Below are 17,433 nucleotides of genomic sequence, written 5' to 3'. Positions count from 1 at the left end.
AACATTCAGCCTTAAGAAGTCCTTCTATTGATTGCTAGAGGAGTATCAAGTTCTTGGTGGAGACTGTACTTCTGATGGTATTCTGGATGCCTTGTTATCAATTGAAAGAAGAGAGAAGCACGGTGAAAAAAAGCAGATACTGTATGAAGTCTTGGAAACTGCATCCAAAGGAACTTATAAACTAAAACAGACCTCCTTTTTGAAAGAAAATATAGCAGACACAGTCAAAAGCCAAGTGGGGGAAAAAAGGTTGTTATCCTAGCTGACTGCCAAATTAGAAAGAAAGGACAGCTTGACACAATTCAGTAAAATAAGTCTCTGTTTTATCTAACAAATTTGCCAAGGTATCTCAAGTAATCATTAATCCAGCAAATGTCGAGACTCCAAGTCACTCTCCATGACCCTGCACGCTAGGCAAACATTATCTTTTTCCTGGAAGCAGTGGAAAGGATATTAAGGGCTTTCCAGGCCCCATCAGACTTTGAAGCTAATAATACAAACCCAGAAAACAAGAGACAAGGCAGCAAAGACAACTGGGGTTTCCTCCTAGTGATTGTTGCAAATCAAGGTTTTGCCCTCAGGTCTTCTAGGTTGCAAGTTTCTTCTAGGAAGTCCTCTACCAGAATCCCAGCCCAGTTGTCCTGTAGGCTTTTCTCCATTTTGATAACTTAATTAATTTTAAATAGGCACAAACGTTTATAACTACAGAAATGAAAAAAGAGAAGGATGTTTTTATTCTACCCACCCCTTTCCTTCCATAATTACAATGGCCCTTGAGTCATTTGTTGAATGCTGCATTTGTTGCATCTTGAATTTGTCTCATCAAGGCTTTTAAAGAATGGGAAAATCGTCAAAATAATATTCTGAAGAAATACTATTCAAAAGATGGTCTATGAAAAGGGACCAAATTTTTAACCACCAAGAAGAATTGCATAAGTTAATTTACCTGTAATATAAAGAATGGAAGAAATCAATTAAATCAGTGTTTAACACTTAAGATACTTTTTTAGGCTTAAAATATATATTTACCATATTTTTTAGACTATAAAATGCTCCAGACTCTAAGACATACCTAGCTTTTGGGGAGGAAAACAAGAAAAAAATAATCTGCCTCTACTTCCCAACAGTTTGCTCCCTTACAGCAAAAAGCCTGGTCAGGTTCAACATAACCTGATTTAGCTCAAGCAGCTAGATCTGCCTCCTGCAGTATCGCCAATCAAGTGTTCCAGACTGGGGGGATAAATTGCTGAGAAGTAGGGACTTTTGCAACATTAGCTGTGTAAGACGCACAGACATTTCCACCCACTTTTGGCGGGGGGGGGGGGGCAGGGCAGGAGTGTCGTATACACTAGTATGTTTGTAAACTATACTTTGGGAGTCCTTTGAATAATATAGTTACTGCCTTTTTATAGTTGTTGCTGCTGCTTTTTTAAAAAAAGTTCTTAACATTAAAAATGTTTTATTGATCATTATACATATATTAATTTAAAATATTTTTAAAACTTGAAATAGAGATAAAATTTATTGGGATAACTAATCACTGGAAGCCCCTAAATGTAGATTCATATTTGAAAAAGTACTTGATAGGAAATTCACATACACAAGTAAAGAGCAGCATTTTCCAAGTACAGTGGTACCTCAAGATACGAACCCCTCGTCTTACGAACAACTCAAGATACGAACCCGGGCTTCAGAAAAAATTTGCCTCTTCCTACGAACTTTTTTCGTGATACGAACGCCAAACCCGAACTTCCGGGTTTGGCGTTCCGAGGCTGCTGGGAAGCCCCCCAGCCCGGCTGTCACCTTTTAAAACAGCCGCGCGGCTTTCCAGCAGCCTCCGAACGCCAAACACGGAAGTTTGGGTTTGGCGTTTGGCTTCGGGAGACGGCTGGGAAGCCGCGCGGCTGTTTTAAAAGGTCACAGCCGGGCTGGGGGGCTTCCCAGCAACCCCCCCAGCCCAGCTGTGACCTTTTAAAACAGCCGCGCGGCTTCCCAGCCGTCTCCCGAAGCCGAACGCCAAACCCAAACTTCCGCGTTTGGCGTTCGGAGGCTGCTGGAAAGCCCCCCAGCCCGGCTGTCACCTTTTAAAACAGCCGCGCAGCTTTCCAGCAGCCTCCGAACACCAAACACGGAAGTTTGGGTTTGGCGTTTGGCTTCGGGAGACGGCTGGGAAGCCGCGCGGCTGTTTTAAAAGGTCACAGCCGGGCTGGGGGGCTTCCCAGCAACCCCCCCCCCCCAGCCCGGCTGTCACCTTTTAAAACAGCCGTGCGGCTTTCCAGCAGCCTCCGAACGCCAAACGCAGAAATTTGGGTTTGGCGTTCGGCTTCGGGAGACGGCTGGGAAGCCTCATGGCTGTTTTAAAAGGTCACAGCCGGGCGGCAGCGGTTTTTTTGCGGGGTTTTTTTTGGGTTGCACGGATTAATTGACTTTACATTGTTTCCTATGGGAAACAATGTTTCGTCTTACGAACCTTTCGTCTTACGAACCTCCCCCTGGAACCAATTAGGTTCGTAAGACAAGGTATGACTGTATACAATTTAAAAATGTATTAATTTCCAAACTCTCTTAATATATACAGTATATATATTTTAAAAAATGGTCCATCAGCCTTTGTTCTCTGAGTAGATTAATGCATTTTTCTATACAGGTATTCATAGGTGTGGATCTAAGCATGAATCAGATTATTTTCTGATTTTACTTTTCTTAATTTCACAGACCACCTAGAGATTTGGATTCCAAAGCTTGCATTAATATTGGAGACAAGGTATGGTGAAGATAAAATATGTTGGGCAGGTCTGCTTGTGTGCTTGTTGGGAGAACTAAGATGGAAATTAATAAAGAAGTGAATAGGAATGAATACAGTAGTCCTATAAATGTGTGTGTGTGTGTCTTTCTCTGTATGTAATTTTATTTCTCAGTCTTGTATTTACGTTTTTATTTATTATATCCTTAGCTGTTTAACCCAGTATTCAAAAAGCTTTTAACGTTTTTAAATGACGTGGGGTATTTTTACAGGCATTAAATTAACTTTCCTTTAAAGAGCATCAATATAGGTGGACACTCATTAAGCAACCATTCATGGTTATAATGGTGATGATTATGAGGGACTTAAAGATGGTCCTCAGAGCTCTGGCTTTGCCAGTGTCACCATGGCAACATGAGGGCCAGTTCCCACCTTGCAATTATGACATTACAGCATGCCATGATCAAATTACGGTGTTTTCCGTTTTCTGATGGCTTCTTAGAAGCAAAATCAATGGGAAAGCCTTTGGGAAATCAAAAGTTGTTCCTGTTCCTACTGCTTTTTCACCCACCTGTACTCTGCAATGCCTACCTGGACCTTGGCTGTGACACTTCCCCCCCGCCGCCCCTTGCAGCAACCACACATTTGCCCATAATCCAGAGTGCTTGTCCACAACCCATCTCCTCCTGCATCTCTCACCTGTGGTGAAATCTAGCGCTGAATTACATCTGAAGTGATCTGAGAATGGAAGAGGGATAAAAATGAACTACTATTCTTTTGGGTTCCAGAGAGAGAATATCTCTTGTACAAATCACTTGTCTAATCTAGTGAAATGAGAAAAAAAGTATGCAAAAGATCAGGCACTATTTATTTTATGTGTGAAAATCACATGTTTAATTACTTACCTTTAGGGAACACAACGTCCAAGAAAATGGATTGCTAAACAGCTCACCTGCTTTGGCTGAATTGGAATGAAGATCTGCCTTTTAACTTCTGTTTTGTTTTCCTGACTTTATTTCTTCATAGAACTTTGAAGTTAAAGCTGATGACCTGGAGCCAATATCAGAACTAGGACGTGGTGCATATGGGGTGGTAGAGATGATGCGACATATGCCCAGCGGGCAAATAATGGCAGTGAAGGTAGAGTAAGATTCTCTCCTAGTGTGCATTAACTATCCAAATTCACCCCTGCTGTTCTTCAGGATTTTGAAACAGCAAAGTGGATCAGATCAGGCCAAAGTGTAATGGTGAAATTTCATTTAGTTTTGAAAGTTCCAAATGGCTCATTTGCATGTTGTTGAATCATAAGTTGTGTAGTTCTACACACATGCAGTCATTCATAAATTTTGATTTAGTATCTGCTTATGTTCCATAAGTCCTGCTTCCATTTTTAAATTCAAACATTCCGTTATATTTTTTCTCTTTTTTGTGATACACAGGAAAGGGCTTTAGAAATTATTTGTGGTTCTTTTCCTTACCAACTGACATCTAACTATTACTGTGTCGGCTTTTTTCTAAGTATTTGGCTGCTTAAATTGGAAACAGATTTTTTATTTACCATAGCTCAAAGGAGTTTAATAATAATAATAATAATAATAATAATAATAATAATAATAATAATAATAAAAAATTAGTAGTAGTAGCAAGAGTAGTAGTATTGCTTGGAATGAGTGGAATTTCTCTATGCAAATATTCTTTTTAAAAATGAGAAGGAATTGTGTGTGTATGTGTGTACAGGTAGTCCGTGCTTAACAATGGTAATTGGGACTGGAATTTCTATTGTTAAGCAATATGGTAATAAAATACATAACATCACATGTAATCACCAGGACTACTCGGATTATCATAGTAGAGCTAACAGTCACTTAGGTTAACTATTGAAATTCCGTCCCCAATTAGGGTTGTTAAGAAGTACTAATTGTAAAGTTTTAAATATTTCTTTCCCTCTCCCTCCCTCTCTCTTCCCCACCCACCCACACCCACTTAAGGACAGGCTGCGGAGGGAGAAAGCATGTTATTTGAAAAAAACAAAAATTGTGACTTATACCTTAGAACTTCTAGTTAGTTCACATCTTTGTAATATGTCTTTAGATATTTAGAATTATGTATATTTAGAATTATGTATTTAAAGCCTCACCTTCAATAATGCTCAGAATTTACTATAAATATTATAACCCTTGAATATCATTACAGTTAAGCATCAATGTGTTTTTGTTTTAATATGAATTCATGGTAGGTAATCACCCATACAGATCATATCATTAGGTAATTTCATTCCGTGCAGAAATGATGATTATGTTCCTATCAAGTATTAACAAACTACATTTCATAAAAGCTCATAAAATGTATGATTTTTTTGTAACTGATTCCTTTATTAATAAAGTTGTCAATGGATGATCCAAATTAACATTTTGGGATTGATTGTCATCTGAATAAAGATAAGCAATATTTTAAATGTGAAAATTTAAAAGGGAAAGAGTAAGAAACATTGTGTCCTCTTTCCACTTAATTAAAACACTTGGAAAAAAAAATTCCCTGAATATATTGATGGCAGATTCTGCTGAAACTGATTAGCATACAAAATATAATTGATTATGACAAAAACTTCCCTTCCAAAACTGTGAGAATGGTAAAGTATGCCTTTGGGGAACAGACTCGAGCTTGTTTTTAAGCAATTACAATAACATGAAATATAAATTTTCTATGGAGTGCCAGACTGCCTATCAATTATATTAGTCACAGATTCCAGCTGTTTTGACAGCTACCAGCCTGATACAAATATATTACTGAATCCAAGTTACTGCTAAACCATAGTGCAAAACCCTTAATAAAGCTGGTGCTTTTTCTGTGGTCCCTCTTCACCAGGGGTGGGTTCTAACTTACTGCCCTGCTGGTTTTCTTCCTCCCACACCGTGTGGCCACGTCTCATGTGCTTGTGCGTGCATGCGCAGTAACAAAAAGTCCCCTTCCCAAAAGCTGAAAACAAGATGGCGACCACAAGCAGTGCCCGAAACCTGGCTTCTGCACATGCTCAGAAGAAAAATAAAATAATAAAATAAAATAAAAAAAAGTTAAAAAAAGAAGAAAAAAAAAGATGGCGCCCATGGACTGGCACTGACTGAACTGATTTCGTGATGTCATTGTGATGTCAGCAGTGGATCGATACGGCTTCAAGCGAAGCGGGAGGAACCCACCTCTGCTCTTCAGTCAGTGCTCTGCCCTTGTTGCTTTGTTAATAATAGACATCCCAAGAAAACAAAAGTAAATAATCGGGGAAAAGACAGGAAAACACTTCTGTAATAACGATCATCGCTTGCCCTTCTATAGCACCTCATCTCCGAGGATCTCACACAAATTATGCCTGTGAGGTAAATGTCATCACCCCCATTTCACAAAGGCATAAAGAGGTTTTTAAAAAGCTTCATATTGGAGTGTCCATTATGGGGCATTTGTAGCCTAAGCTTATGTTTATCCACTCAATAGTAAATTATCCTGGATTTCAAAGAAGTTACTCTCCACCAGCACCAGTATTGGGTAAGTATGCTAAGGACTGCAGCCTTCTTGTTTAATCCCAGAAAAGCACTGAGTTTTCTCAAAGGATGCTGGGATTCAGGGGATTAAAAACACCCAAGCCACAACATTGGCTGGCTTGAACGTTTGTAGCTGCCATCTTTAAACTAACCTAATTTGAAGGCTTCCAGCTTCTGAGGGTGGGTCAGCAGGCATTTGTTCTTCCTTGTCCTGCAGTAAAAGGGATGAGCCACTAGAAAAATAACTGGTTAAATTTGCTTGATAAAATAAACCAAACTCCTAGGTCTACCAATCTAATACTACTGCTGTGAAAACAGCATTGGCTGCCAATTAATTTTGCGGTGTGATTCAAAAAGTAGTTATTTTCTTTAAGCACCCAATGGGCTGATGGCCCGGACATGTCTGTAACCCTCTCTTTGGTTGATTTTGTTCATCCAGTAAGATCAGGAAAGAGAAGGTTTGCATCTGGTAAGACCTCTTTGTGGGAATGTCATCATTTTGACAGCCAGGTTGTTGTCTGTTGTTGTCTGTTGCCCTACATAGCATCGGACCACAGAGTTGGCCTTCTCCAGGTCCTGTCAACAAAACAATGCTGTCTGATGGGACCCAGGGGAAGAGCCTTCTCTGTGGCGGCCCCGGCCCTCGAGTCAACTCTCCCCGGAGAGTCGAACTGCCCCTACCCACCTCGCCTTCCGCAAAATGTTGAAGACTCACCTTTGCTGCCAGGCGTGGGGGGATTAATCTCCCCTCTTTTTTTGCTGACCTTTATTATGGTTATGTTCAGTCAGCCTGAGTGTGTATGATTGTGTAGTAGATAAGGTTTTTTATAACAATGTATTTTAAATTAGTTTTTTAATTTTTTAACATTAGATTTGTATTTATATTGTATTGCTGTTATGTTGTGAGCTGCCCCGAGTCTTCGGAGAGGGGCGGCATACAAATCTAATAAACTGTTGTTGTTGTTGATGTTGTTATTATTATTATTATCATTATTATTATTATCATTATTATTATTATTATTAAGTATCCATGATTAAGAATAGGAAGAGTGAACATGTAAACCGGCTCTATTTTCCAGCGAATCCGAGCAACAGTGAATAGCCAGGAACAGAAGAGGCTACTGATGGACTTGGACATTTCTATGAGAACTGTAGACTGTCATTTCACTGTCACGTTCTACGGTGCACTATTTCGAGAGGTAGGACTTAGCACTTTCTCACACTTTTATCTAGGACATAGAAAATTATACTATATTAACTGGATGGTCATTTAGCCTGGGAGTGGGTAACCTGCTGGGCTATTCCTAGTTTAGTCCTTCATTTGGCAAGTGATTGGATCTGAAAGCAAATAATGCATGGATTTCAGTTATTCAAACTCCATCTCATCCTATTATTTAATATGCCTCACGACAAACCAAAATACTTTAGTCTGTAATTGGTAAAGATTATTCAGGGGCTTGTACCTTGTGAAAAAAGACGGACTGCTTTAATAACTGGCAGAGAGCTTGCTGTGGTCAAATAAAGCCCAAAGCTCTTCTTTAAATCATTTGCAAATTGCACACAACCAGTTGTTACAGTAGGACCCCAGGAGACAATTCAGTTGATGCAAAATATCTTCAGTATATACAGAAAACACAAGAAAACCAGGCACGGACAGAAGGTTCTGAACAACAAAATTTCATTTGACCTAGAAGATGAAAAGCTCAGAGGAGAATAGTATGTCTTTTCATCCAACAATGAAAAATAGCAAAAGAGGTATTGGAAGGATGCGTAATCCCAAATCATCCCACAAAAGGAGAGTTATGGCAGATCTGCAAGACATTTGTTGGGCTGCATTAACTATGGCTGTTTTAGTGTACCAGACTACGACGCTAGACTTTTAAAATAGCAAAATCCAAACAACAATAACAAAAATGGCTAGCAGGACTTACTTTCTATATCCTTTCATCCTTTTCAGAAACAATCAAATAAAGCAGTGGTTTAAAAGGTAGACCTCTCACTGGTTGAATTTTATTGATCAAGCTGAGTTTTTAATCTGACAAGCAGCTTGTAAATGATTTATTTTCTCTTTGTACTATTATCTAATTTCTGGTGCCTTTTTCCCCACACTTCCATTGCTCATTGCTTCCATCAATCAGTGAATCTAAACAATTCACATTCCACACTACAGGAAAGGAACTTTTAGCACATTCCAGCTCCCCACAGGTCCCTAAAGATTTCTGTGTGTGGTAGGAAGCCTGATTTAAAATCTAACATAATTGGAGAAGAAATTTTTGGAGGCAATGCATACGTGTTTTGATAAGGATATGTTTTGGTGATAGAAACTGGTCAAAGTTTAACATCACTTACTTGTTTCCTCTTTCTCCAACTCCCTTTTGTCTAGGGGGATGTGTGGATTTGTATGGAATTGATGGATACCTCACTGGACAAATTCTACAAGCAAGTGATTGACAGGGGCTTAACGATTCCTGAGGATATCTTAGGGAAAATAGCTGTCTCTGTAAGTGCTCCATTTTTTAAAAATTGTAACTCTCTTCCAAAAATGATTTAACATGTAAGGGAGGGGGGGCATTGCGACCACACTGCTTAGCAACAGCAGTCCCAGTTGCTGTTATTATTAAATGGGGATTACATGTAACGTGCTTTTTAAGGGATTGTTTCTTTTAATTAGTAGATCAGATATTGAAGATAAAATTTGATTTGGGCCTTACTTTGCCTGCTTCAGGCATGAACCACTTTAGTTCAAACCCCAGGCAGAATCCTTGTACAGAAAATTGCCTGCCAGGGGTAAGATTCCGTATTTTTCAGAGTATAAGACATATTCCCCCATTCCCAAAAGAGGCTGAAAATTTGCGGGTGTCTTATACTCCAAATGTATCTTTTCTCGAAACTTTTTTTCAGCCCTAATGAGATATTAGCGATTTTCTCCACTTTTGCTTATTTTTCTCATTGCTGTTCCCTCCGATGATCAGCTGTACTTTAGAAGCTGTTTTTTTTATCCCCAATCAGGGGATTTATGCACTGAAACTGACCAGACTAAGGACACTAGCCAGATGAATACCTGGTAGGCAGAATTCTGGCCCACCTTGTTTTCCTTCCCCAAAACTAAGGTGCGTCTTATATTCCAGTGTGTTTTATACTCTGAAAAATATGATAATTGATACAAGGGCTTCTGCATTAAATACCTTGATATTCTGATACTTTTTTTAAAAAAAAAGTCTGTATATTTGGGGGCAGAGTTCCAAGGAATATGAAGGCATTTCTGTTTGTTTTGTAAAATTAAAAACCCCAAACAAACAAAAAATCTAAAAAAAGGATTGTATTTATGTTTTGCTTATTGAGGGTTGTAACACCTTTTCCAGAACACTGGGACTGAAAGTGTGTGTGTGTGTGTGTGTGTTTAACTATAGGTTGGAAGCCAGAGCTGTCAATCACAGAGCTAGATTTCCTCCTTTTCTTTCTTCATACCTCTAAGGAGAATGGAGAGAAATGTAATTGTTTGCTTTTACTGGTTTATCTGCCTGCAGTCTGCAGCTTCTTAAACTCTTGAGGCAGGAGAAAGGTACTGGGTGCAGCCTGATCTGCTTTGAGTCAGTTTGCAGACCATCTGCCTCAATTAAAACAAAAGGAAACACTGTTGAAACACTGTAAAAGCAGGTGCACAGAATTATTATAGAGCTATCTTTCCTTAAAAGTTTCCTGGAATACCTTGATGGAAGTTGTGGCAGTATTTTTGTTAATGGGGAAGAAATCATTCTCCTGAAAGGAGATTAGGACCAACTTAGGTACAATAAAAAATATCTGTTTAATCTTTTGACACTTTTCGTGTTTATGCAGGTAGTCCTTAATTTACGAACACGATTGAGCCCAAAATTTATGTCGCTAAGTGAGAAATTTTTAAAGTGCATTTTGCTCCCATTTTATGACTTTTCTTGCCATGTTTGTTAAGTGAATCACTGCAGTTGTTAAGTGAACCTGGTTTCCCCATTGACTTTGCTTGTCAGAAGATTGCAAAAGCTGGTCGCAGTTTTTTAAAATAATTTTAAGTATTGGATTTGTCTTACATTGTATTGCTATTGCTGTGAGCCGCCCCGAGTCTGCGGAGAGGGGTGGCATACAAATCTGATTAAACTTGAAACTTGAAACTTGAACTGCGACCATCATAATTATGAGTCAGTTGCAAAGCGGATGAATTTTGATCAAATGACCATGGAGATGCTGCAGCAGTCATAAGAGTGAAGAACGGTCATAAGTCAATTTTTTCACTGTCGTCGTAACTTTCAACGGTCACTAAGCAAACTGTTGTGAGTCAAGCACTAACTGTACAGCAAGGTGCATGTTATTTTATTGCGATCTTGCTCATGAGATAGGAGGATTTTTAAATTACCCTGCTGGGTAACCAAAGCACTCTTCATCTGCCATCTCTTTCTGTTCTGCAGGGAAAAAACAATCAGACAGATCCTTGCTGTAAAAATATTTGATTCATTGGGAGATGGCTGGAATTCTAATCAAAAATCCCCCCCCCCCCCCCCCCATAAAGATGTATAAAGGATGGGTACAGTCTGACTCTTGGAAAAAAGAGCTCATTATATCAACCCTTAGCTTGGCCACGCTGCTAAGGGTGTTTGGCATGAATCATGTTTTATTACGTTGGTATTAGACTGCAGGCTCAGCATTCTTCTGCTGGTTAATTACCAAGATGCCCAACCCCAGACTGTCTCTACCTGAGGTTAAGTGTTGAAAACGTGGAGGGGGTGGGGAATGAACTTGTGCCCTGAAAATAAATATTTCTGGTTCAGCAGTTGCAGCTCACTCTCTCTCTCTTGTGTGTTTCAGATTGTAAAAGCATTAGAACACCTACATAGTAAACTCTCTGTAATTCACCGAGGTAAGTAAACATGAACTTGGTGCTTCAATTCTCTCACTTATTTCTCAGCCATGAAAAGAGGGGCAAGGCTTTTTGATCAAAGATATATGTCATTTAACACACACCCCACCCCACAGCTATTTATCTCTGCCTCCCCACTCTTCCACCACTTTGCTTTCCAATGCTTCTTGGATTTTCCATTGACATTCAGCTCTGTAGAGCCATGATTTTTGTTTGTTTTAAGGAAGCAAAATCTTTCATTTAGCTACCCTGGGTCCAAAGTGAACAATAAACATTTTCACTCCGCGCCCCCCCCCTTCCCCTATGGTTATGTCACTGCAGCCCTTGGACACTGGGCAAGTAGTGCTTTTGCATAATAGTGGCTTCCTGTTTTCCTATAATTTTTGTTTCACCTAAAGTCTTTGGACAGCCAGTGGAATGCCATACTATACATATTCTAAGGCAACTACTTTGTATTATATAATTTAGAATAAGGGGTTTTCTTTTATTATTTTATTTTTGTTTTGTGTTTGTTTTGTTTTGTTTCCGCTTACTCAGTGGTGGTGTGCTACTGCAAGCTAACTCACTGCTCACCTGAGGAGTTTGATTCTGAATGGCTCAAGGTTGACTCAGCATTCCATCCTTCTGAGGTCGATAAAATGAGGAGCCAGTTTGTTGGAGGGCAATGTGCTGACTCTGCAAACTGGGTAGAGACAGGGCTGTAAAGCCCTGTGAGGCAGTATATAAGTCTAAGCGCCAGTGCTATTGTTACTCAGGTGACTCCAGGTGGCTTACAGGAGATTAAAAACACAATATAAATGAAATAACACCCCTACCCTTTCCTGGCAACAACACACACTTATACCAGCTATTCAGTGGGCTCCATCCTGCTCTGGGTTCCCCAGGCCTGCTGGCAGAACCATGTCTTTAGGGCCTTCTTGCCTTGTCTGTAGTGCTTTATCGCAGAGAGACTCGCCTAAAGATAAGGGAGACTTTATTCAGCAGCAGGAATTTGGCTGTAGACAGCAACTAAAGTCAGGCCAAATTTCTTCTGACTTAGGAGACAAACTGGTTAATGTGATTTGATCAATCAGTAATACAACTGATATGCTACTGTGACTGAAAATTCGCCTCATTGCATTTTGTAGACATCCAAGACGGAAAGATTTTCATTGAAGTAGCTTCATGAGTGGATAGTTATCAAATCAAGAGCTAGTTTTGACCTCAGAACTCTGAAATGCTCCAGTGCTTTAGTGCTAATCAGAGGTCCTGTTTGTCTGTTTTCACAATAAGGCAGCAGTGGACATTTTTCATATATTGCTTTAAGTTTGTTTATTGAATTATTAGATTTATATGCCGCCTCTCTCCGAGGGCTCCGGGTGGCTTACAACATATAAAAAAGACAATATATATTGTCTAAATGTAAAATCTAAATAATTAAAATTCAGTTACAACTAAAAAAACTAAAGAACCAATTAAAATACATACATAACCATCCAATCAATAAATACACTACATTCAACGGCTAGGAGGGAGAATCTAATAACCCCAAGCTTGGCGGCATAGGTGAGCCTTTAGACTCTTACAAAGGCGAGGACGGTGGGGGCAGTACGAATCTCCGGGGTGGGTGGGGGAGCTGATTCCAGAGGGCTGGGCCCCCCTCAGAGATGGCTCTTCCCATAGGTGCCGCCAAACAATATTGTCTAGTTGACAGGACCTGGAGAAGGCCGACTCTGTGGGACCTAACCAGTCGCTGGGATTCATGTGGCAAGAGGCATAAACGCTTGCACCTGCCATCTTTTCTCTCTGAATGGCTATAACAGATGGTGAATCCAAAATTGCTTATGTCACGTTAAGCAAACCAATGTTGCAGAGAAAGAGGCCTCAAGCATGTTCATGATGGTTATATACCACTAATAGCACTTACATACCCCTTATTTCCACCCAACAATCTGTCCTCATTTTACCGACCTTGGAAGGATAGAAGGCTGAGTCAAGCTTGAGCTGGTCAGGATTGAACTACTGGGAGTGAGCTCTGAAGTAGCTGAATTAGCCTGCATGTAGTGGCCCATCTTGATTTTATTGGTAGCCCTGACTTACCAATTGCCTTGTTTAGCTGGAAGTTACAATAATGTAAAACAATAGCACTGCAACCAATCCTTCCATTTTATTTATTTATTAAACAAATTTACATAGCCTCCCAACTCATATTCAGTGATTCCAGGTGGCATTAATTTTTTTAAAAAATTGCAATTTAATCCTCCTGTTCTCTCCCCACCCCCACCCCCCATGACAATTAACTTCAGACTCAAACAAGCCACTTGATTGGCTCCAAATCGAGTCTCCAGGCCCATTAATGATCCTTGCAGCATCATGCAATTATCATTTGCAGGCTTCACAACTGGTTTGTGACAAGCAGAGTTAATAAAGGAGCTGGAGACAAAATAGTACATCACAATCACATGATTTCTGTTTTCTTTTTTCTTAGTGACTGTGGGGGGAAGTGAATTTATAAGCCGGTCATGCGACACAACGCTTAGTGACTGATTTGCTGCCCCCAATTGTGGTTGCTAAGTGACGAGTACTTGTATTATCATATACTGCAGCTTAGTATGACATGTGACATTTGTTAGTGGATATTGGAGGGCCACTTTTAAAGTTAACTGCTCTAGTGTTTAAGAAGTTGGTTCAGGAGAGGGAGGAGATCCAAGTTCTCGTCTCTCCTCAGCCACTGAAACTTCCTAGCTGACTTTGGGCTGATCTCTTGGGCCAATCACAGGATTCTTGTGGGGAAAAGTACTGTATAAGTGAGTGTTATGAGCTCTTGAATGCAAGACAAGGTATAAATCGATGGTTATCAAATCAGTATCAACAATTGACCATGTTTCATTTTGCTCCATGGAGAGAAGAAACTTTGAAAGAAAGTATATCATCTCAGTGCTACTTTTTAGATTTTTCATCCTGATTCACACACAGCTAAAAGCCTTTGTTCTTCTGTTTGAACTTTATTAGCTGTTTCCTTAGTGTAAATTAATAGCGGAATTGTTGGTTGGAATAAACGCCCGACTACGGTCTTATGGAAAAATACATTTGTGTCTCTGTGTGTGATTTTTTTTTGCGTAGATCCTTTTATGTCAAGCCAACAAATAAACGGTGTATTGCTTTGGGTGCCCTCTGCTGGTGACAACCCATGTTAGCCTGCTTCCCTTTTCATCATAATCTACAACAGGGGTCTCCAAACGTGGGAACTTTTAACACTTGTGGACTTCAACTCCCAGAATTCTGGGAATTGAAGTGCACAAGTCTTAAAGTTGCCATGTTTGGAGACCTCTGATTTACAAGGAAAAAAAAGACTGTTTGCAAGCAATGACTTTCCGCTGTAATTTCTTTTGCAGATGTCAAGCCTTCCAATGTACTGATTAATACACAAGGACAGGTGAAAATGTGTGACTTTGGAATTAGTGGTTACCTGGTTGATTCTGTGGCTAAGACAATGGATGCTGGCTGTAAACCGTACATGGCAGTAAGTGCAGTGAATCGTGAAACCTTCAGGGCAAACTGTCACAACACTTTTTAGGCACAGTGACAGATATTTGCTTTATTTTATCAAATTTAAGAAAGTGTGTGTGCGCACACCCGTGCACACATACATGCAGTATACAGTGGTACCTCAAGATACGAGTTTAATTCGTTCCGGACCTGGGCTCTTAAGTCGAGCAGCTCTTATCTCGAACGACTTTTCCCCATAGGAATTAATGTAAATAATTTTAATTGGTTCCAGCCCTCAAAAAACTCACAAAGTTAGTCTAAATTATGCAGAAAGACATGTTTTTAATGAAGAAATGTACATGTACATATAAATGAATAATGAAGTTTCTTTCACTTAACTTGTAAACTTTCTTAAACTTTTAAATTTACATATGTTCAACTTCTCTGCCACCCAATCCTGTAGGACAGAGGTCCCCAACCCTTTTTGCACCAGGGACCGGCTTTAAGCGATCAAGAGAGGAATGGGTGAATGAATGGACGGAGGGTGGGAAGGAAGGAAGGAAAGAGGGAAGGGACAGGAACAGAGGAAGGAAGCAAGGAAACTTATGAAAGGGGAGAGTAAGAGAGGAATGAGTGAAGGGAGGGAGGGAGGGAAGAAGGTGGGAAGGAGAAAGAAAAGAAGAAATAGAGGAAGGGAAAGTAAAAGAGAGAAAGAAAAAGAGCAAGAAAGAAAGCAAGAAAGAAAGAAAGAAAGAAAGAAAGGGGGAAGGGACAGGAACAGAGGAAGGAAGCAAGGAAACTTATGAAAGGGGAGAGTAAGAGAGGAATGAGTGAAGGGAGGGAGGGAGGGAAGAAGGTGGGAAGGAGAAAGAAAAGAAGAAATAGAGGAAGGGAAGGTAAAAGAGAGAAAGAAAAAGAGCAAGAAAGAAAGCTGCAAGCACCCCCCCGAGCCCCCCAGGCCGGCTGCAACCTTTTAAAACATGCGCGCCGCTTCGCAGCTGTCTCCTGAAGCCGAACGCGGAAGTTAGCGTTTGGCTTCAGGAGACAGCTCCTTGGCGCTTGTATCTCGAATTTGGGCTTGTAAGTAGAACAAAAATATCTCTCCCCTCCCAGCTCTTATCTCGAGTTGCTCTTAAGTAGAGCAGCTCTTATGTCGGGGTTCCACTGTATACACATACTCTGTGTGTGTGTGTATTGTGAAGTCATTAAGTCATGTCCAACTCTTTGGAACTGTGTGTGTGTTTGTATGAGCGGTGTGGTGGCTTAGTGATGAAGATGCTTGTCTCCCAACTCAGAATTCAATCCCTAGTTAGTGGCAAATGTTTTTCAGGGTACAAAGAAAAGGTATTTGCTGCAAACTCCGCATAGCATCAAGAAGGATATCCAGCCAGTAAACACTGTATTCAGTTGCTCCGACTCTAACCTGAATTAAGAGTTTATAGGGTCGTATAAAAGGGAGTTTTTATATATGTGCATATGTGTTCTACATTTCTAATTATTACAAGGTTTCTTTGCATCTGAACACCATCAAATAAACAGCAGAAATATCAGAAAAGCAGAAAAAGAATAAAGGTCTAAAGATTTGGCTTGGTGAAAACTTGTTAGAATGCATTTGTGCTTGTCTTGTAAAACGAAGCAGTGTTTTAGAGTAGCTGTTTTGCTCTCAGGTGCCAGGACTGAAAAAATTGGGTCTCAGCTCAGAACCTACCATATTCTGTCAATGCCATCCAGCCATAGGATTCTTCGTTGGTTTCACATTCAAGTAAATGTTCTCAGTATCTCTCTAGGATTAGATGATGGACCCAGATAGAAGCTGCTGCAGTAAGAACACTGGAGACAAGGAGCCACATACACACGTTCACTTTAAGCAGAAACAATAATTTGATATATTATTCAAATCAGAATGAGAACCTGGACTGTGCACAGACAAGCTGACATATCCCCCCAGCCTTTCCTTTTCAGAAACAGTGAAACAGCTGGATTGGAACTCTTGACCTTTTCTTCGGAAACCCTTGAACACAGAGAGAGCAATTGCTGTGCTCCATCATGTCATAGTACTCCACGTACCTTTAAAACCAGAAAGAGTGTTTAACATTTACACTACCCCCCCCCCCCCCACTTTTTATTGTTAGACTGGTGCAGATGAGGTGTGTTAGATTCTGTCGCAGTACAATGCAATAGGTGCCTTTGGGCAGTGGAGTAGCACTTTCTCAGCCTTCATGATGGGAATGTCTGGAGTTAGGTACTGTTCACAATGGGGGCTGGTAATTACAGCTTCTACTCTGGCAATTAAGGTTAACCAAAACTGTTTGAAATCTGATACTATAAAATGAAAATAAGTTACAGCATATGTGCAGCACATACTTAAATAAACTGTCTTGAACATCATAGTAAAAATCTATCTGAGAGGGTCATAGTAAAAATCTATCTGAGACTCAGACATTAAGTATAGTTCAAAGCGGAACAAGTACAGTATATCCAAATAATGTTGATTTTTTAAAAAAATTTACGAGCAAACTTGGAGATTCCCATTATTCTTTGGGAACAAGATAGCAAAATAATCCACCAGCTTGTCTGAGGAAACGGAAGCAGTCTGATCAGACTAGATGAAAGTGATTAAATATTGTTTTGTAAGTCTTCCAGTTTCCCTTTTCTTAATTTTTCTCCAGGTTCTTAAGAACATCCCTCCCAATACCTTAATATTAAATGCATTTCGACGTGTGATTGTTAGAACTACAGTGCCGTATAAGCATCTAGTTCATTTCTTATAGAAATACACACTCTTTCATACATTCGCCTATAGA

General features: G+C 39.9%; 1 protein-coding gene across 5 annotated transcripts in view; it reads left to right on the top strand.

The window, feature by feature from the left end:
* The window catches only part of MAP2K6 (mitogen-activated protein kinase kinase 6), a 130,548-nt gene that overhangs the window by 83,154 nt on the left and 29,961 nt on the right, over positions 1-17,433 (top strand). For all 5 annotated transcript variants that reach the window (XM_070740276.1, XM_070740277.1, XM_070740273.1 and 2 more), the window contains exons 3-8: positions 2,716-2,764; positions 3,770-3,883; positions 7,353-7,472; positions 8,657-8,773; positions 11,110-11,161; positions 14,536-14,663. In XM_070740276.1, coding sequence (XP_070596377.1) covers positions 2,716-2,764; positions 3,770-3,883; positions 7,353-7,472; positions 8,657-8,773; positions 11,110-11,161; positions 14,536-14,663 — 580 coding nt within the window. The remainder of the gene's footprint in view (positions 1-2,715; positions 2,765-3,769; positions 3,884-7,352; positions 7,473-8,656; positions 8,774-11,109; positions 11,162-14,535; positions 14,664-17,433) is intronic.

This window comes from Erythrolamprus reginae, chromosome 2 (genome assembly GCF_031021105.1).
Source record: "Erythrolamprus reginae isolate rEryReg1 chromosome 2, rEryReg1.hap1, whole genome shotgun sequence".
Classification (NCBI taxonomy): Eukaryota; Metazoa; Chordata; class Lepidosauria; order Squamata; family Dipsadidae; genus Erythrolamprus; species Erythrolamprus reginae.
Note: the sequence above shows the minus strand (reverse complement) of the source record. Positions and strands in the feature narration are given on the sequence as shown.